At 43.0% G+C, this 21,153-nt stretch overlaps 1 protein-coding gene across 4 annotated transcripts in view; it reads left to right on the top strand.

Moving 5' to 3' along the window:
• Positions 1-18,366, top strand: part of zbtb46 (zinc finger and BTB domain containing 46) — a 60,621-nt gene extending 42,255 nt beyond the window's left edge. For 2 of the 4 annotated variants that reach the window (XM_063463819.1, XM_063463818.1), the window contains exons 4-7: positions 2,053-2,334; positions 7,057-7,394; positions 8,863-8,905; positions 9,024-12,682. In XM_063463819.1, the coding sequence (XP_063319889.1) occupies positions 2,053-2,334; positions 7,057-7,394; positions 8,863-8,905; positions 9,024-9,820 (1,460 nt within the window). In that variant the 3' untranslated portion in view covers positions 9,821-12,682. Of the gene's footprint in view, positions 1-2,052; positions 2,335-7,056; positions 7,395-8,862; positions 8,906-9,023; positions 12,833-13,920 lie in introns of those variants that run through there. The other 2 variants (XM_063463820.1, XR_010091907.1) reach the window with 2 other exon arrangements.
• Positions 18,367-21,153: the final 2,787 nt, after the last annotated feature.

The following is a 21,153-nucleotide window of genomic DNA, read 5'->3' as shown; positions in this document are numbered from 1 at the left end:
TTCCCTCTCTCCTTCCATTTGTCTGCCTCTTCTTTCTCCATATATGTGTGTATTTGTGCAAGTGTGTATGTGTGTGTGTGTGTGCTGTTGTTGGCCAACAGCAGATCTATGTTATTGATTGACTCCTGTGGCTGCTGGGCTGCCCACTGAAGGAGGGGGCAGAGCTCTAATGAATTCCTGCACCTCATGCCCTGTGCGCCAACCCCTACACCCCCTCCTTAATTAACTTTGTGTGTGTGCGGGTGGGACGGGGGTGTGCGTGGATGCACGCATGTGTGTCTTGTGTGTATCATCTGTGCTTCCTCCACAGCTCAACACCCCCGCTTTTACACTCCCCTGCCTTTTTTATTCCTTTATCTCTTTCTACGCTGCCCATGCCTCCTCTTTTTTTTCCTCTTTACTCCCCCCACCCTTATTTTTTTTAATATCTTGTGATACGTTAGCTAGCCGTTTGAAGACTACTGATTACTTCGTATGTATGTCACTCTCATCTGAGGCGCCCCATCCTCAATATCTCACTCATATCTCTACACCTTTCAGATCTATATGTGCAACCATGCATACAGAACGTGTATCCATCCATCTGATCTGGGATCATTTATCTATCCCGAGCATGAAAAATGACTGACAGTTTCCCTGTGTCTGTGTGTGAGAGAGGGAGAGAGAGAGAGAGAGAGAGAGGGTGGTCAGCATTGACCTAGTAAGCTGAGAAAAAGCTGTATACCCATCGGTATTCCAGACGTGGAGCCAAACTACTGTCTTTGTCACCTTGACTCCCCTGCAGCAGACGGCCACCAGGCTGCACAGGAAACACTTAACACTGCCTAACTGTAGTTAAAATGAACAATAGGGCTATTTTGTTTTCTTGCTTCCATTATATTTTTTCATGTTTTCTTTCCTCTTTTGCTTCCCCACCCGTTTCTGTTCTGAGTGCCCCCGCATCACCCTAGTTACTGTCCTCACTCTGTTTATTCCCCATTAGCTCTGAGTGTGATTTCAGCTGTCGCTGCTTGGGCGCTGTGCAACGGTAAACTTATATATTAGGATGTCAGAAGGTTTCTGTCCAGAACAGTCACACATAATTGTGTACACACCCCCCTCTCCTTAAGGCAAGACTCAAGTCTGCATTAGCTCTCAGAAGTCTCTGTGTTTGTTTTAGATGTAGACAAGCCATTCTTTCAAAGACTCTAAGCCAGTGATGTGCCTGGTGTGTATTTTTGTCTACTTCTTTGTTGGAGAAAGCAACCTGTCATCAGCTAAATGTCAATTAGGAGGTAATAAAAGTGTGTTTGTGTCTGTATTTGTGTGTGTTTTTGTTTGCGTGTGTGCATGTGTGTGTGTGTGCTGAGCAGAGCTGTCGTCAGCAGTGTGGTCTGACAGTCTTGTAGATCTACAGTGGAACCTCCAGCGACATGTCTACTGCTGACAGCTTCTCTCTGCTTTCAACGAGTCTGATGGCTAAATGCACACACACACACACTCAAGCACACACGCTCACAGGCATAGCGCATAAACACGCGCGCACACATGCATCACGTCTGTGTCTGCCGTTCGCTCTCACACTGTCTCTTTATGATCTCTCTGTATTTTTGTTGACTGGTGATGATGAGGTATGTTAGGGAGTCGAGGAGAGCGAGGGATGAATCAGAGTGGTGACGTGTTGGTAGTCGCTACCAAAAACACTGGGTGTAAACGATGACTTGGCTGAGAGGGTTGAAAGGATTGGTTTAATATGGTGTTTTTTTGTGCTTTCACTCAGGCTGTTATCACTGTCAGGTGAAACCTAAAAGTGTCAACTTTTTTTCTTGTTTGTTTGGGGGGGGTTGTAGTTTGGCCATCCCTGTTTATCCCCTTTGGAGATGCTTCACAGTGTCAAAAGTGATGGAATTTTCATGCTATAGAGAAACATATAATCCCTCAAATATATTAAAACAGTGCTTCAGTGATTTAAAACACCAGCTTGAGCTTGAATAGCATTTTAATGTCACTCATTTTTAGTTGTATAAGGGCACAAGAACCTCACCCGTCTTCTGTTACTTCATCTCTATTCAGGGGCAGACGTGACTGAACCCAACAGCTCAGACAGCCGTGGCGAACGCCTCGACTTCTTCCTCAAACAGGAAGAGCCTCTTACCACAGAGCCCAGCTTCCTGGGCACCAACGAATTGGAGGAGGCCGGAGGAGGAGCCGGGGGTGGAACAATTTCATCTGTAGCCAATCTGAAGGCAGCGCTGATGAGTAAGAACAGCCTGCTGTCACTGCGGGCTGAGATGATGGGAGATGATAACCCCTTGTTGTATGAGTACCTGCCCAAAGGAGGACACTCCCTGTCTTGTAAGTCACTATTTACTAACACTGCACTCACCCTGATTGTTATGCACACACACACACACACACACACACACCTCAATATAACTTAGGCATACACAAATTTTCTACTACTTTATCTTTGAGTACCTGCTTACGTGGTCACCTGCGATACATAAAACATACAGGCGTGACTGCTTCTGGCATGCGCCTCCTCTGTTGTAGTGCTTTCCCTCATCAGCCACTGTTATCTGGATAACTCTGAATCCCTGTGTGTGCAAGTGTGTGTGCATATTGGTGCACGCGTGTGTGTGTGTGTGTGTGTGTGTGTGTGTGTGTGTGTGTGTGTGTGTGTGTGTGTGTGTGTGCGCGTGTGGTGCCACTTGAGTGTGTAACCAGTTTGTGTGGTAATGCCAGTGATGACTAGTCAGCAGTGACTCAGTGAGAGAACATTTTGCTGGGATCGCTCGTGCTGTCTTGAGAAAATTTGTTTGGTTTTATGTGACAGTTTCTTTGTGGGTATCAGTGGGTCTACGGCTGTATTTCACCGCAGCAAAATAACACAACAGTGCAGCAGCAACTGTTCAGATATTTACCTACCGAATTGCTCCAACTACAATATATAAATCTCTGCAAGCTGTTAGAAGGGCTTTCAAAATTAACAAATACATCCAAACTCACCAAATGTCATAAACAAAGAACACAATTACAGCAAGCAATAAAAAGGTGATCTTCACCTATTTGTTCGCTACAAATCTTTGCTTCTTGTTATATATCTGTGCACGACCGAGCAATAATTATTCTTCTCTTTAAAATCTGATATTCTCAGCTTAAATTAGTAAAAGAAGCTCTTAAATCACAGAATTCTTCCTGTTACAGTGTAATAAATCATTTCCTAATCATATCAATAATAGATCAATAAGCGACCACATTGGTGCTTAATTTGTCTGTGTTAACAAGAGATATTTTTTTTCTTTGTTCTGTCAGTTTTTTCTGCCTTCAATGAGGGTGTTAAACTGTGTGTGTGTGTGTGTGTGTGTGTGTGTGTGTGTGTGTGTGTGTGTGTGTGTGTGTGTGTGTGTGTGTGTGTGTCCTAGTGTGAGCATGCATTTGCTTGAGTCCACGTCCGCGTGGGCACATTTGTGTGCGTGCGCATGTGTGTATTCAACTCGTGTGTTTGTTTCTTTAGCTTTTACAGTCTAGTAATTGGATCTTTTGTCCCGAGTTCTGCCTGTTTTTGTGAGCGGAAGAAAAGCAAAGGAAGGGTACAACTCTGAGCCTAGTCACGTCTTTTCAGTTGAGCCCCACTCACCTACAAAATAAAAGACAGGGCCAAGACTTAATAGACCAAAACACACATTCGCAGTCGCACGCACTCGCACATGCACGTCACATCACATCGTTCCTTTTGTGTCAGTGTTAAGTGTGTGGGATTGAGATGTTTCTGTTGGCTTAAAGAGGAGAATCGGATGCTGTCACAGCACAGATAGACAGCCTCACAAGCCTCAGAAAAGAGAAGAAGAGGCTTTCTGATACACACTCAGACTTTACAGATACACTCAGCCTTGACTATATGAATAGGGGATTTGGAGAATTCAGAGAATGTTAATCATTTGCTCTGTGCATGGAAAAAAAAACACATTGAATGAGCACTATATCTGTATTTTAGTTGTCACCAAAGAAACCTCAGGGAGGGTTTTGGTTAGCCAAACCCTATTTTCTATTCCCTGCACAATAGGGGTTGGGGAAATGGGCCTGTCGAGATGGCCAACATCCTCCCCTCCCTCCCCAGGTCTGTCCCTGTGTCTAAATGAGGACAGAAAATAAACAAACACTGTACCTCAGATTACTGGGCGGAGGATAAGTCTGCCTGGTTTGACAGATCACTGCTCCCTGCCTCCCTCCTTCCATTCAGCCCTTTCCCCCCCTCCTCTTGTTCTCCTCCCGCTTCTCCTTCAACCCATCTTAACATCCTTCCTGTCCTTTTTCCCTCCTGTACTCCCCCTCACGCTATCCGTCCCTCCTTTCCTCCATCTATTTCTCCTTCACCCCTCCTTAACACTCATCCCTCACACTCTCCCTCACTCCCTCCCCTTTTGGCCAGCTCTTGCAGTTCCTCCATATTTGTCTCACTCTTGTCTCTTCCCCCCCTCTTTTACTTCAGCTGTGGAGCATCAAAGCATGTTGGTCTAAAATAGTGGGAAAGTATTGATCTAGGCGCGGAGGAGGCAGAGCAAGGTCACCTGTCCCAATTCCAGAGAGGCTTGAATATAAGCAAAAGGCCTTGACATAGAGCTACCACCTCCCACACCCTTTCATCTTGTTCCTCTTTCTCTCATTCTTTTTTTTCCCCCCGACATAACTGACGATTTAATAAACCGGGTTTCTGCTAAACATCCACGCATCCAAAAATAAGATCATACTGGAAATATCTCTCTCTGTATGTAGCAAGTCAAACTGATTCGACCCCCATCTTGTTGACAGGACATGGAATTAAAATGCACAGCTTCTCTTTTTGCTATCCTTTGCATGGGTCACGGACCACATGCCAAAATACAGTGGAATCAGTGTGTATGTCAATCAACCTCCAAAATCCAATTAAGATCAATGGGATTTGGCCCCACTACCCCTCTGTGCGTCAGAGAGTCAATTCCAGACAATGGATTTTGCAGAACCATCCCTGCACACCTGCCCACACTGCCACCATGTACAGGATGTTAGGAACATCCAATTAACTATAGAGATTATACTGACATTATTGAACTTTTCCCTCCATTGCCAGCTCTCATCAATTCACATCTACTTTTAAAAATTGACTCACCTCTGTGCACTAGCTACCATTCATTCCACAGCTACTGCCAAGAGATTTTCAAAATGTATTTATGATTGTGACACAAATTTTGCTCCAAATTTAACAAATGGATCCCATATAGCTTGTCTTCTGGCTCTCTCTCTCTCTTTTTTTTGATACTGCAACTGGAAAGGAAGAACAGTGAGGGTTAATTCAAAAAGCAGATGGAAATGAATCTAATCCAGACTTGGATTTTCAAAGTGAGTCTACTTTATATATTAACTTTTTTGGATTCAACAGGACTTACCTGCAAGTGGAGGAATCTAATACACGAATGTGCACAGAGCTGCTATGAACCCGAACCTGCACGGTCTTTTGTTCATATATTTTTTCAAATAATAAAAAGTAAACAAAACTGTCCAAAGGTTATGACTAGCCATGTGTCATTAAGCATTTTTCCGTGAGGTTACAGAGAGGTAAAATCCAATCCAATCTTGCTATTTTCTCCTAACAAACTTACAGAGCTTTTTAGTTAATTAGTAACCTTGGTCAGTCACCTTCCACTAATTGCTTCCCTAAAGCCTAAACAGATGTAATAAGTACGGACTCCATTGGGATGGCAGGTGAAAGAAAGGGATGACGATTGTATGTTAGTTCCTATTCAATCATCCCATGTTTAAGTAATGCAATTATTTTACTTTTTTCTTGTCTTTTTTTTTTCTTGCCGCTGTGCAGGCAGTCAGCTGACTGCTATTTGCATACTTTAAAGCTTGCCAGACACAACTGAAATATTAAACTCAGTGATACGACACTGTAATATATGCAGTTACATGTTGCATTTCTGCAAGAGGCTTGAACCAAAACTGATTAACTATTCCATGAAAGCCCTTTCCTGAGAACCGTCTACTGCCAGAACACCATTTGTTAATGAGCTACTCCCTTTCACCTGTATCTCATCCGTTTACTCTCGGTCTCTACTTCCTCTTCGCTGTTAATGCTGTTTCCCCTGTCACTGATGGGGTGGGGAAGAAGAGATGGGGAGTTAAGCATTTGTGTGTGTTCTCAGTGAGTGGGAGTGGGGAGTGTCGGGTGCGGTAGTTTAACATTCCAGGAATCCATCCACGGCCGAGCCTCATGGTTGTGTGATTCTGTCCGTTGTGCAGAGGAGGGCAATGAATGGCTAACCCACTGCATAACTCTGGAGACATTCCCCAAAATGCTGCCCACATTTGCACACGCTTGCATGCGTACACGCACTGTCTAGAGAAGCTTGCGATACATTATGCTTTGATTAATACACACTATTAATCAAAGCGAAGAAAGGGAGAAAAAAAAGAAATGCGCTCTCAGTACCAGCTAATGGTGATATTAATGTAGCAGAAAAAAAGGCTCTGTGTGAATAGTTGTGGAAAGCTAAAGGTTCTGTGAAAAAAAATTGAAATTCTTATCCAGCGTGTCTTAACTTGTTGCTGGTAAACATCTTACATGGTCGATGTAGTCGTCCTTTACCCTGCGTGCACAAAAAAAAATCTTCACTTGAGCTGCAAGATGGCTCCTCTCCAAAACAATCTCCTTCCACGCTACAGAGGATCCTCAAGCCCTCTCCTTATATGCATTTTACTCACACAACATGGCACATACACACTCACAAAACACACACCCGCTGCCATCCTCTGCGCACGCATGTGGGTGGAAGGAGAAGGAGAGCAGAGGAGCGAAAGAAAAAAAAGAGAGAGAAAGAGAGAAGAGAAGCCCTAACCCTTTCCCCTTGGCTGGTGGAAAGTGAAACTTCAGAGTTTTTCTTCCTCCCCCTCTCCATAGTGTTTGATAGTGTAGCACTGGCAGCCTCTGTGTGCCCCCCTGCCCACTCTCTCCCGTTGTGTTCTGGTGGCCAGCTGCTAGCAGAGTTGCAGTTGTACGTGAGTGGGTGGGTGAGACTCGTTTCCTGTGCTCCTCAGGGCTCTACTCCAACAACTACTGCAGCACGCTTCGGCCAGGGGCCACGGGGGCCACTATTCATAACAAACAGGGGGCTGGCTCCTCTCCTCCTCCTCTTCCTCTTCTTCCTCCTCATCTTCCACCATCATCATCACCACTACCGCCATCATCATCATCATCAACAACATCAACATCAGCATACTGCCCACCCACTCCACCCACACCACTGCACCCCTCTGAGCTTCGGCCCCTGGAGGCCCCCGGTCTGAGGGCTGGGGCACCCCTGCTGCACTCAGAGAGATTGGACATGGAAGTTGAAGAGGCCCCTGAGGGCCCAGAGCCCTCCACCTTGCCTGAGGTAAGTGTACCAGAGCCTGGCTCAGCTCCAGGGCACAGGCTGCTCTCTGGGCACTGCTACTCCACTCAGATAAAAGTTCTAACAGTGGAGATAAGTATCCAGGGGGCAGCATCACCCTGTTTCTATACATGCACACACCGAAGGGGTTTGAGAGGTGACGGAGGGTAGGAAGTGGCAAGTGATGTGGTGGAAGCAAGCTAGGAGTTTTTGCAAGAAGGAATTGGGGGCTAATGGGGATATTACCCTTATTTCAGAGAGAGGTCTTTTTAAAAATGTTAGCACATCATTGCTCAATCCCTTTCTGTAGCTCATTCTCTTTGTGGAATTTGGCATATTTCCTGCTTCGCTGGAGAAGAAATGCTATTTTTTTTCCTTTGTTTGCTCTTTCTTTTCTGTATGCTTTGTTTGCTTTTCTCTTCCTTTCAGATTGCCAGTTCTTCACTCATGTCTCCCTTCTCAAATAATCTTTTAATATAGTTAGACTTGAATTCACCTTCAAGCCAGAAATGTCTTTGCTCAATATTAGTGGTAATGTAGTCCGTAGTAGTTACATTAGTGATGACACATCTAGTCACAATGGCAGCGTGTGCTTAGAGATGGCAGATAACAGGCAAGGTAGTGTGATGAGAGTGAGTAGAATCAATACAAGTAGACAATGAGAGGTTTGCTCTCGCAGCCCAGGAGATTGTTTGTTCTTCTCAGTGTGTGAGTGAGAGAGTGGGTGTGTGTGTGTGTGTGTGTGCGTGTGTGTGTGTGTAAGAGAGAGCATGGCAATATGAGCATGTGTAGCAGTGAGTTTTGTGCCAGTCTATGTGTGTACGCTGTGTGTGCGGGTGAGCATTTAGGAGCAGCATTTGATTTCAGTGGACCTGCCTCCCAACAAGCCTCCCTATCTCTACGGACAAGCCATCTGTTTGCCCAGTGCATGGTGTTCTGTTCTTAGAGAGGAGGAAGGAGGAGGAGGAGGAGGAGGAGTGTAGGGGCTGAGCAAATGGGCGGGGGTGAAGGAATGGCAGGAGTATGGAGTAGATTGAAGAAGAGTGGAGTTTAGTTTAGTTGCCGAAGGAAAGAAAGTGTGGGGACGGGTGTTTAGGTGCACCTTGCTTACACCCAAGAGAGTTTTGAGTTTATGAGTATCTCTCCCGTAATTCATTTATTAACACTGTAGCTCAGCATAACTGCTCATCCTGTGCCCATGAGACAGCTGTAGCATCCAGAAATGATTTACTGTTTTTTTCTCTGTTTGCTTTCCAGTTTCAAAGTCGTTGAATAATCATGACCTTGTTTTGCTTTACTTTTTAATTTTCTGCTTCCATGTCTTTGTTTCTCCATTTCTTACAATTATTTTTTAAATAAGCTTGCCTTCACAGCTTGTACCATCTTCCTTCCTCTTGCATGTCCAGACAACATTCCATACAGGCTGTATAAATATGCCTGTGTGACATAACGGTATGTTTTGTCCTTACAGGAGGGCACGAAAGACAAAGAAGACACGAAAGAATACAACACAGGTATGGAGTATGCTATAAAAGTTGTCACAATTTAATAGTCGTGATAACTTAAGCTTGTGCTTATTGTACCTCATTATTTCTCTGACTTTCACTCTCACCATCCTTCTCACTATTTCAGCCTTGGAAGGTGACCAGTCTCCTGTCGAGAGGGATCAGATGGGCGAGGGGAGTTGTGCGGGTGGCTTGACTGTGCCTGCGTCAGTGCCCGTGGTTGGCAGAGGGACTAAAGGGCTGCTTGGGCTGGGTGAAGAGGCTGGATTAGGGGAAAGGGTTGTGCCAGAGCACGGTGCCTGGCCCTCACAGGGGTTCGCCTGCTCCCTGTGCAAACGGCTGTTCCGCAGCCTGGAGCATCTCAGGGAGCACGAGTACCGCCACACCCTATCTCTGATGGCCTTGTCCCTTGACTGGCCGAGCATCCAAGGTCCGCACCACCAACCGACCCAGCCCCATCAACATCCGCAAAGTCATCCTTTTCACTTTCAGTCTTTATACCGGCCTGCGGTAGCTGAGCCTGCACCGGCGCGGTACCTGTGCTCGCAGTGCCCCGCCAGCTTCACTCTCAAATCTAATGCGGACCGACACGAGAAGACCATCCACTTCAAGAAGAAGTTGATGCAGTGTGTGTACTGTCTGAAACACTTTAGAGATCGCACAGACCTACACAGGCACCTGTCATCCGTTCACTCCAAAGAGAGAGGGCACACCTGCCCTGCCTGTGCCAAGGCTTTTAGCACCCAGAAAAACCTGGCCACACATGTAAAGGTGTGCTGCCAGGTGGGGTCAGTGCCAGGAGCTATACTGGGAGGCAACAGTGGAATGGAAATGTCTCAGGGTGGGACTATAGACCCACTGTGGCGAGTAACGCAACAGATGAAGGTTGACAATCATAATCACAGTATCAATGTGGAAAATTGAGAGTGGAAATACAGGCAGCACGCTACACAATTTCCTACCCATCAGTTAGTCGTGTATCCTCAAATGTGTTTTACGTTCATGCCAAAAATACTCTGTGGTGTCATCGCAGTAACAAAGTAAGAGTTCCTTTTAAAATCATATGTCTGTTGATTATGGATATAAATATCTAGGGACTTTTTCTATTGCTTGCTAAGTTTTATGTCACTATTATTATTTTTTTAATGGTGACTCAAACTGACGACTAATGTGTCAAAACTGCACAACTGCTATGCAAAAAAAAAGAGATACGTTTAAAACAAACCTTTGACTGAAAATATATGTGGTCTTTTTAGACTGAGCGAATAGTTTTAGTGAGCACTGAGTGTACCCATGAACAGGTGAATTACTTTCCACTGCAGTGCCGGGTTGAGAGATTTGGGGGGGGATGGGGGTTTCCACCTCCCCGACCTTAACCACTTGTCTCACTCTCTGTCGCCAGCCACCAGTCTGACTAAACTCTTCTCTCCTTTTTAGGCAGAGAGATCTTTATCTTTCTGTCCACCCCTGCATTAGGGGCACAAAGACATTCAAAGATATCTGCCAGGCATTACTCTGAGTCACAGCCCACACAACCACACCACCTGCAGGAATTTTGTAGCATTGCATCATAAGGACAAAATAAAAACCCAGGCGAGAATATGACTGATGCCAGGGGCAGTACGCCTCAGCTGATAGAAGGAACTGTCATAAAAGAACTGAAACACAGAACAAAAACATTAGATTTTGTTAACTATAGGCCAACAGAATTTGACCCCAAATCCACCGCTATTGAGCACAGTATCTTGAACTCAGTGTGACATGACTGCTTTCAGTCAAAGACTGTCATATCGGTACAGATGAGGGGATATGCTGAACGAGACAAAGCCAGCTAAAACAATAGATCAGTAGCAGCTAGGAAGAGGGGGTTGGGTGGTGTCATTTTCTCTTTCTCTGTCCATCTCTTCTGTCCCAGATCTGTAATTCTTGCAACGGCTGAGTGTGGTTGGAGCTGGACAGTAATTGGTCCTTCACGGCTCCGGCCCCTCTTAACCTCTGACCCCTCATCTGAAGAGGAAGTGGGCAATGAAGGGCAGATGCCCTTTAAACTGGATGAGCTTAGTGATGTCACGGCTGCAGACAGATAATGGTGTGGTTGTGAGCACGGGGTAGAAAATGAGAGATCAAGAGAGACAAGTAGGCAAATGCAGGAGAATAATAAGAGAGGTGGTGGAGAATGTCGATGGGCAGAAGCAGGATTATTGGAATCAGCTTGAACACTGGCTTGAAACCCATTGCTAATGTAAATTCACACCAATTTCTGCCAAAATTTTCTCTCTTTAGTTTACAGCAGGCCTTTAACATGCAACAAGATACTGTCTTGATAAAACCCAGTTACAGTAAATAGGTTTATTGTGTATACGCATACTGTGATTACTATGCCCAAAGAGAAGCTATTCACTTGTGTTTACTTCTAATTATCACTTGAGCACATTGAGCTGCAACTTCTGTGTGTTTAGAATAGCAGAACTGGTGTCAATTGGGAATCTGTCCACTTCCTGTTGTGTGCATATCCTGTGTATATACACAGGGAATTCCTAAATGCCAAATCCTTTCTGCCACAGAATCCCACATTTTCAGGTAGAACGCCCTGTCCTAGCCAGCAGCTGGGACATAGCAGCAGGCTTGGAGAAGTCAGGAAATAGTCAGAGCCAGTCATTGAGTAGAAATGAAAAATACTGAAAGGCCGTTTTTGAGTGCTGTTGCAAAATGTGAAAATACTGAATGATATTTCATTCTATATCCTCGATTTTCTCATTGACATACCTGTGTTGTACAAAAGCTGTACTTTTCAAACAAGATTCTACTTGTAAAATTTATGCTGTAATTAAACTATGATGGAAATTTTTAAACTTTGCTGCCGTTTTTATTCTTCAATGAAGCTATCCGTGTTATGTACACATGTGCACACATACACACACTGCAATATTTCTCTCATTACTTTGGCACTTCAACCAAAAAAAAAAAAAAATCCAAATACCTAACTCTGTTGTGCAGTTCATGTGTATTTGCATGCTTTTTTTGTGATGTGCTTCTTGAATATTTAATCAGAGCAGAAGTCGATTTGCAGATGGAGGTAAATATATTGTAAAAGCTTGTAACCCCTACCGTATGTTTGACTCCCAACTCTACGTGATTAGTGTTTGTTGTGTTTTTGTATTCGTAAATCCAGTTCCAGTCTCCCCGAGTCATATGCTTTGTGTCAGTGGCTAGAAAAAGACAAACACAGAGAAACAGTCAGTTTACTTCGATGTCTTTTACCTAAGCTACCACTTAAATCTAGACTTTAAATAAAAGATTCACCAGACCCCGACACAACACTAAGACATGGTATTAATATTTGTTGTATTTTGCTCTTGCCTCCCCTTGTGTGATTCAATATTCCTTCTTTGTGTGGGTGATTTTATTTTCTTGTCATTGTCTGTGTTTGTCTTTCTGTCTGTGTTTTTCGCTGTCCATAGTAGAGACCTTCTAGTGCAACTAAGGCAGACTGGCTGTTGTGTTATGTGTTTATAGTATCTCTTTGCCTTTATTACTTTAGTATAGAGGAAGAGCTGTTGCTAGGGCAACCGTAGCTTTGACGGGGATTGGGGTGACCATGGGAATTGATGGTACATTTCTAGACCATGCCGCTAATTAAATGCAGTAACTAAAAAGTGACATGTTGGTTTATTTAAACAAGCTTCACTCAACCTTCAATTCTTTTTTTTCTCTCCCCCTTCTTTCTCTCTATCCTCCCTCCCCTTCTCTGTCCTTTCAGTGAATGACTTCACGGTGATCCGCAAAAAGTTCAAGTGCCCCTACTGCAGTTTCTCTGCTATGCACCAGTGCATCCTAAAGAGGCACATGCGCTCCCATACTGGTGAGAGGCCCTACCCCTGTGAAATCTGTGGCAAGAAGTTCACCAGAAGGGAGCACATGAAGAGGCACACACTGGTGAGTGCAGTCCTTCATTTACATGTAGGAGGTAGCAAATTACACCTTACTCAAAGTGAAGATTTATAGATGTTATATATAAGAGACAGACAAAACATTATATATACATTACCTACTCGCTTGTTAATTCCTGTGTAGAAGCTTTGATTTAACATCAATGCTATTACCATCTTGGGGTTTTTTTGGGGGAGCCATAAGTGATTTGGATAAAAGGCCAGCATATTTAGATGCTATAGTGCATTCACAGACACCAGCTACTTAGTTCAAAGCAATCTTAGACAGTATAAAAGATGGACATAGCTACCACTGGGTTCTGAAGTGCCCCTTTTGAAGCCTTGGGATTAATGTTTCTACCATCGCCATCTTGTTGCAAAATACTGGATGTGATGTGAGGTTTACCACAGACTTTAAAACCACTCTCTTGTTCTTAGCAATTTATTGTGCGTCTTCAGATCACAGAAAATACTCAATTTCGAAACACAGTATGACCAAGATTTACAAAATAAGCAGAATTTTTTATTCAGTGTGACCCAAACTGAGTGACACAGTGAGTGTATAAACTCTGTGGGAAAGTGTTTACAGAGGTCAAATTAGGAGGCCCTAGACCTCTCTTGAGGTTTTACAGACATTTGACCATCCATCATATAATGTTAGCTTGTCTGCCGGAAATGTTACAATCATGGTCACAACCTAGCTCACAATTTAGGTAAATAAGGCCCTAGTCACAGAAACCTAAAGAGTGGTCCAAGACCATCTCATAATCACCGATCGTGAGTGAAAACATTTGTATTTCCTGACTGGTTATGAGTGGTTGCTGGAGGTTGATGGCAAATGAAAATTGCTAAAGCCCCATGCACACAGGTCTACAGACTGGTCAATGACCCCCCTGGCAGTCACCTGTTGCCAGCAAATAAATTGTATTCCTCTTCCTCTTTATTTATTCAGTCACTAGCATATTGCTGCAGTTGTAATTTGAATGGATTCAAATTCAGTTTCAGCTGTGAAGTTGGACCTTTTAGAGTGCAGGCTTTTGCTCTTCCACTTGGAATTTAAAAATTTTGCAAAAATGTTGTGTTTCCACCCCACAGGTCCACAGCAAAGACAAGAAGTACGTGTGTAAAGTCTGCAGCCGAGTCTTCATGTCAGCAGCCAGTGTTGGAATCAAGCATGGCTCCCGCCGCCACGGCGTCTGCGCTGATTGCTCTGGCAGAGGCATGGCCGCACTCCTGGACCACAATGGTGAGGTGGGTGGCGATATCTCTCCGGAGGAGGAGCTGTATCCTGGCGACCGTTTCCACGATGACCAAGCAGAGTGTGATGGAGATGGAGAAGGGGAGGAGGAGATGATGGTCGAAGGGGACGGAGAGATGCTGGGAGAAGGGGAGGAAGACAGAGGGAAGTGGAAGGACTCAGGGATGACCGCTGAGACGCACGGAACGCTGGACAATGAGAAAGAGGAGAGTGACTCCTCGGCACAGGAGGGGGAGCAGCAGAATGGGAGCGAGAAGGACTTTGCCTGGATCTCATAGAGTCTGTCCGGCTCCTGTTAGTGACCCATCGACCGATCTCTGAAGATCTTTTGTGATCTCTCAGGCAGAATCCTCTGCTCTCTTTACCCATTCGTCCCACTTGGGGCAGGCCTTCCTTTGAGTGGAAATGCTGTAGGGTGATGCGCGACAATGATCTAATACCATTACGAGTAACACTCAAATGCACACATACCGACATGCACACACTTTTACCACACACACACGCACACACACACACGCACGCTCTTCTCAACCTTGACTGCCATAGTAGAGGAAGAGATGGCTCAGTGCAAGGCTTTTTCTGCTTACCTCCTTTACTTCTGATGCAGTGTTTTTGTGTTATTTTTCTCGAGGGTTCAGGCCAGAGTCCAGTAGTTTTCTACTCTGTCAAAACAGGAATCAATGGCGGCGCTGCCAAGAACATGGCCAACGCCAGACTGCTATGTATGTTTGCCATCACAATCATCATGGAAATCAAGGATCACTGACAGTGTAGGGAAATAGCCAGGAGGAAGGCTGTCTTGGTCTTATAACTATGACTATAATGCTTCTGGGAAAAGTGTCTCCCTATGAGTGAAGGGGGGGTCTAAATCTATTGCAAAGCTACGTGTGTCAGAGGACCGGGCAGCCCAATGGCACATTGTTGAGTCCTACTGCCACAGACTTGCACTTTAATGACAACTGACTCCTATCAATACCCTGAACCCGTGGTTTACATTTTTGATCTGATCTTTACTTACCTAAACAACTCGGTGACCGCACCTACCTTTAAGGATATACTTTATGTCCTCTTGACTGTTATCACGAAATAGAAATCACTGAATCTTTGTGCAGATTGCTGTTTATATAGCCTATGCCTTTCAGTGGGGTCCTTAATCTTTTCTTCACTTAAGTTTACCGCCTGGTTTCTATTGATCCATTCCAAGAAATACTGGAGTTTTGAGAAATGTACATAAAGTTTTGTTTTGGTTTTGGGGTTTTTTTGGGGGGGGGTGGAAATTTAAAAGGGGACTGTAGGCTGTGCGAGACAGAGAGAGACAGAGAGACTGAAAGATGCTTTTTAGCGTTTCAGCCGTCTTCACCCACAGAGTGGACATCAGTTTCTGCTTCCTGTTTTTAAAATCAATTCAAGCACACAGTGGATGCTCTACACTAATAACTCTTTCCTTCTCTCTCGCTTTCTCTGGTCCAGATTCTCTCACACTGGAGGTTGTGACGATAGGACCTGAGAGCTAAGTCTCTCACACTTAAGGAGGAGCTGCCTTTGTGTAAATTTTTTTTGGTTTGTTCGTTTGCCGTGTGCGCGTGCGTGCGTTTTAAGTGACTCATGTAATTCCACTTGCTGGAATCAGAATATGCAGACTCTTTCCATGATTCTTTTGCTGATATGCTTTCTCTGGCTTTGCAAGGTTAAAAAAAGAAGAATTGCAGAATTGTGCTTGAAATTCAGAGTTTGCTATTTGCAGAGAGTGTAATTTTACTTTGTTTTGTTTGACAGCTATTTATTGAGAAACCTGTTTGTTTATTTGTGGATTCCTAATTTTCAGAAGTCCTCCCCTTGCTCTCGCCCTCTCTGTACGTGTTGAGTGGAACAGGATGGCTGCTTGTATGCAAGGATGAGTGTCCAGTGTCCAAAAGATATTCTATATTCAGTTCTTAAGATTATTTCCATGTTTTGTTTTGTTTTTTGGTTTGTTTGTTTTTGGCAAAGTTGACAATTCAAGTGAGTCAGATGACATGTCTTATTATTATGAATATCAGAACTATGATTACTTGTTGTTGATGTTACTATTATTAATTATTATTAAGTGCTGGATGCTAAGCTTTATGGTGTGTTCTTTTTTTTGATATTTTATATCTTGTATAAGAAAAAAAAAAGCTTTTATACTTTGCCTTGTTGTGGACAGCAAGCCATGGGGCTTTTATCAATCTTTTATTGTGCCAGTTTATGCTTTCTCTGTCGTATTTGCTTTTATTTTTATTTTCATTTCTTTCTTTTTTTTAACCAAGGGGGAAAACACATTCACTGTCAAACATCTCTGTTAGATATTGATTGAAACATGTATTCAGCACATGCTTTTGCATCACTAATGTACACTAATTGATTAATATCGAACCAAAAACAATCGAGTAATTTGTATACATAAAGTGCTTTTGTTTCACGGTCTGTGTGTGCAGGTGCTTCTGGATTTATTGTTGTGGTAAACAGTTTTGTTGTTGGGTTGTTTTTATTTTTTTGAACCTGTCACTATTCGTCACAGTTTGGAAAAACAAAAAAGAAAAAAGTGCACGTTATGGTATTATTGTGAATATGAAGGGCTGTGTGAAAGGACCAGCTAGCTTTTGAAGACCGCATCTTAAAACCAGGCTGATTCTTTTTTTCTTTTTTTTTCTGACTACTGCTGTGTCTCACGCCTTTGATGACACGCAATCAAGTAGAAATGCAATGTGCAGACGAAACACGTCTATCGGACAGTAGAGCGTTGAGTCCACATGCTGTAATCCTATATGTCAGTGCTTTCCTGGCTTGACCCCAGTTCATTTACATAAAGGGAAAGAGTGCTGCAGTAGTAACTCTGGGAAACATTTTGTTGCCAGTGCTGGTCGCACACATTTGGCCTCTTCTGTAGGTGCCATGGACTGCACTTCCCATCAGCCCCTGCTGAGAGACTCTCAGTACAGTGAGATTTGTGATGCTTTCTTTATGTCTGACAGATGTCTTTATTTTATTTGCATTATTTATTGTGCTTTTGTTTGACCCATTTATCAAACAGTTGTACTTTTCTGGGGTGGACAAAAAAGAAGAAAGACAATGGGGTAGAATATGTTTATGAATGTCAATGGTGGGTGTGGAAGGAGCCCATAATCGGTGGCAAATCTCTGTCCTGTGGTGCTGTTTTGGCCCCTGAGAGGCATCTGGATGTATGTGTGACTCCCCCGGCCCCCGCGCTCTTCTCACGATCTGTACTGTACGTCTTCTTCCTCATTCTGGGTTGTACTTCAGGAAAACGTCTGCCATCAACCCCTCAATATGTGCCTCAATGACATTTCACCTGTGTGCTTGCAAGAGTGTTTGTTTCCAAGAGACGACTGAATATTTGTAACTCAATGGATAGAGATTATCGAGATGCGACCGATCAGATTAGAGGGCCAAAACGTTCGAGGATTTTGAAAACTTCAAAGAGACAAATCATGATGGGCGACCAGATTCTCCTTCCCACCGTGTGTTGATGACCTTTTGTGCCCTGATTCTGTGGTCTTAACTGCATGCCTATGTTCATTTTGTCATACCAAAGCGGCATCTTCGGCATCTGCACACAACTGTCTCATTCCACACGATGCAAAACTGGAACTTTTTTGCTCTATTGCAGATGAATATGGGTATTCTTAGACATGTACAAATTGCAATCCTCATTTAGCCTGTATAGCTTGATTCACACGTGCAAATCATGAAGCCATAGATATGGGTATATCTATATTATACTATATTTCAAAATTGGCGCTTTTTACTTTAGATTTTGTTCTTCTACTAAGAGTGATGTGTGTATACCTTCATATATATAAATTTATATTACTATTATATATTATTTATTTTCTCCCTCAAGTTTCAGAGGGTCTCTGATTTGTAAAAGGTCGCACTTGAAGCTTGAGGTTTGTTTATTTTCATTGGGAATATTGTTCAATATGATGCTGACTTTATATTATCATAATCCTGTGTTTGTAACAAAATGTGCTAAATAATCAAAAAAAAAAACCTGTCCTGTTTTTACACCTGTTTTGTTTTGGGCAGATTTTAAGTGCTCTTGTGCTGATATTTTTTTGGTTGATAGTACTGATCACAAAACATTTTTACAGTCAACCATGAGCCTCCTGTTTTGATGTTGGGACAGGCCCGCCAGCCGTCCAAGCCTCTTTCTAATTCATGTTTAGTGGAAGAATTAGCTTGACTATTATTTGCAAAAACCAATCAGTCTCAATAAATTTTGAAATTGCTGCTGTAAAGAAGTGACCAGTGTGTGCTATGCCTTTTGTTTTCATGAACACAGCTAATAGCAATGGTGCTGTCACACCACCTGTTGTCCACAAGGGGGAGAAATACACAAGTTAAAAGACAGCCGAGGTAGCAAAAGCAGAAGGAATGAATCCACTCTGTTGCCTTTGAAAGACTGCTCATCATAAACTTACACTTCGATAGTCACAGTCATCTTCATATAAACAAATGAACCCGATGACAAGGCTGCTTCCATTTAGGTTTTATTTTCCTTTCTGTCACATTACATCACAAAGATCACATTATCGACATCATACATGTTTCATCCATCTTTCCAAGCTCTCGTCATAAGCTTGACATTCACACAAATACTCCTTGAGTGCACCACTCCTCAGAAAGTGCTTCCTCCATGTGCGTGGGACTGCTGATGAGGACCAGAGGCCAAGCCCACACACAGGAGAAATCTTGCCCTCCAGTGAAGACCCAAGACTGACGTCAAGTTTCCCACAAAATGCTCTTAGCACTGTGTGTTTGTGTGTGTTACGGGCTGCAATGAGCATTTTTACATCTGGTGAAAAACAGACTACATCAGCCTTGGGTTATTGGATACTTGGAGAGGAAATCTAACACATAAAACCCTTCAGTGTTGTATCTCCTAACAAAAAAAGAAAAAAAGAAAATAAAGGGGGGAAATGAGCGATACTAGACATGCAAAATAACCTCAAACTCAACCAGACAATCAATCAATCAATCGAGAAATAAAAAGCAAAGGTTGGTTTTTATGCCAGCCAGCGTAAGGCTCAGTAAAAACACGAGATGGTACGGGGAAAAAATAGGTCATCGGATGAGAGAAGTGACAGACGGGGTAAACTCCCAGACAAACAATACAGCAAAGTAGTAGAAGAAGCAGAGAACTGTGTAGAGCTGCCATTGCAATGCATTACATTTGATTTGGAAGGAGATCTATTGGCTTTGCTGCTGCTGGTTTACATACGACATTCACAAAAGCACCACATCAATTTTGACGTAATTGAAAAAAACAAAAAAGAACAAAACAACAACAAAACAAAGGCTTTCTGATGCACATTTCAAGGGTTTAGTTTAGCTTAATATACTGGGTAAAGGCTTGGGTGTGACCACAATAAAGCTGGACAGGACAAGAACAGGAAGTGGAAAAGGTGATCGGGGAAATCGCTGTAGTAAAACGGAAGTGGAAAGGATATGTTTTTTTGTTTTTTGTTTGTTTTTAAGTGAGCAGTTGGAAGACACTAAAAGCATGCCGTCTATTGGAATGTGCAAGGCAGGATCAAAAATTTCCATGGTGCCCCATGACGAAGGTTATCCTGCCTAACAAAAAACTTAACATCAAATCCACAAACAACACCTCTGACAATGATAACCACACATATTCAGAAAAACAAAAAAATGCCAGGGTAAAAGAACAGCAACGGTGTGAACGTCACCAAAAAGCAAGTTAGTTCTTGTTCCATTGTAAAGCGTTTCATTGCACAAAATAGGATAGTAAAGCAATACTGCAAGGTCGTGCCATTTTATATGATTTAGCACTGCGGCAACAGCTGTCTGTGGGTGTTAAAGATTTGGATACCAAAAATCAGGACATGTTAAAGGTTCACTACAGGCAGTAAAAACTAGCCAGCAACTATTACAACAACAACAAAAAAAAAGACTTTATACTTTTTTTTTTATAGGTTTTACATTCAACATGTTTTGTTTTTCTCCCCTTTGCCTCTAAGCTACAATATACATTGAATCTGTTCACTATAGCTTCTCAAACAACTTTAAAAATGAAAGAAAAACATTCTGTACTGTAAAAAAAATCCTTTTCATATGACAGTTACAACAAACAAAAGAAAAGCGATATATGAAAAAAAAAAAAAACAACCTCACGGTTCTCTTTATGTTGCATATGTACAAGAAAGCCCTGAAAATGCAAAAAACCATCTATATCGTCACTGCTTTCCATCTACTGCAAATGTGTACACCCACAAACAGTCAACTTCAATCTCCATCTCTCATTATGTAGCTGAAAAGGGGTAATGGCTGATCTTGTCACCACAAATGTTCTCTTGTCTAAGATCTGTAACACAAGAGCAATTTTGTACCCATGTTTTTACCCAAGATTCACTCAAAGAACAAAACTCCTAATAAAACAAGTCTATCGACTTACCCTCACAGGCCAGTTTAGTGCAACTTAAGAAAAAACAAAAAACCTGCCTCTGTGGCAGGCAGAGGGTCATACTAGCTTAACATGTGCTAAAAGTCCCATTCTCTGCCAGCTAAAGCGCTGGCCTGTAACCCCCGCTGGTGGAATCTGAAAGTGCTTGCACTGCGGATGGGGAGGAGAGAGAGAGAGAGAGAGAGAGAAAGAGCTAAAATGGGGTGCATTTGACACCAACCCAAAGCTCAACCAAGGATACAAAATAAAAAAGTGGTATCCAGCACTAATAACATATGTACATGTTACTTTTTTCAGCAAAATGTAAAGAAGCAGGAACTTGTTTTTAAGTAAAGGAAGCACAAGGCTGAGCTTTGTGGATAAAAATTGTATTGTGAAAAGAAACTCCAGGCAATAAAACACTGTAAAGCATTTGTTATCAAGCTGATAATGTGTAGCTACTGGCTAAAACTGGTGTTTTCCCATCACTGAGACAAGGCTGGTGCTGCGTTCATCCCTTGGCACTCTTCCAAGGAAAGGCAAAGTGACTACCGAGTACCTCACTGTACTTCCAGTACCACGCTCCTAAAGCTGGCAGCACTGCCGTGTTTAGTACAACAACTCT

Source organism: Pelmatolapia mariae, linkage group LG20 (assembly GCF_036321145.2).
Source record: "Pelmatolapia mariae isolate MD_Pm_ZW linkage group LG20, Pm_UMD_F_2, whole genome shotgun sequence".
NCBI lineage: Eukaryota > Metazoa > Chordata > Actinopteri > Cichliformes > Cichlidae > Pelmatolapia > Pelmatolapia mariae.
Note: the sequence above shows the minus strand (reverse complement) of the source record. Positions and strands in the feature narration are given on the sequence as shown.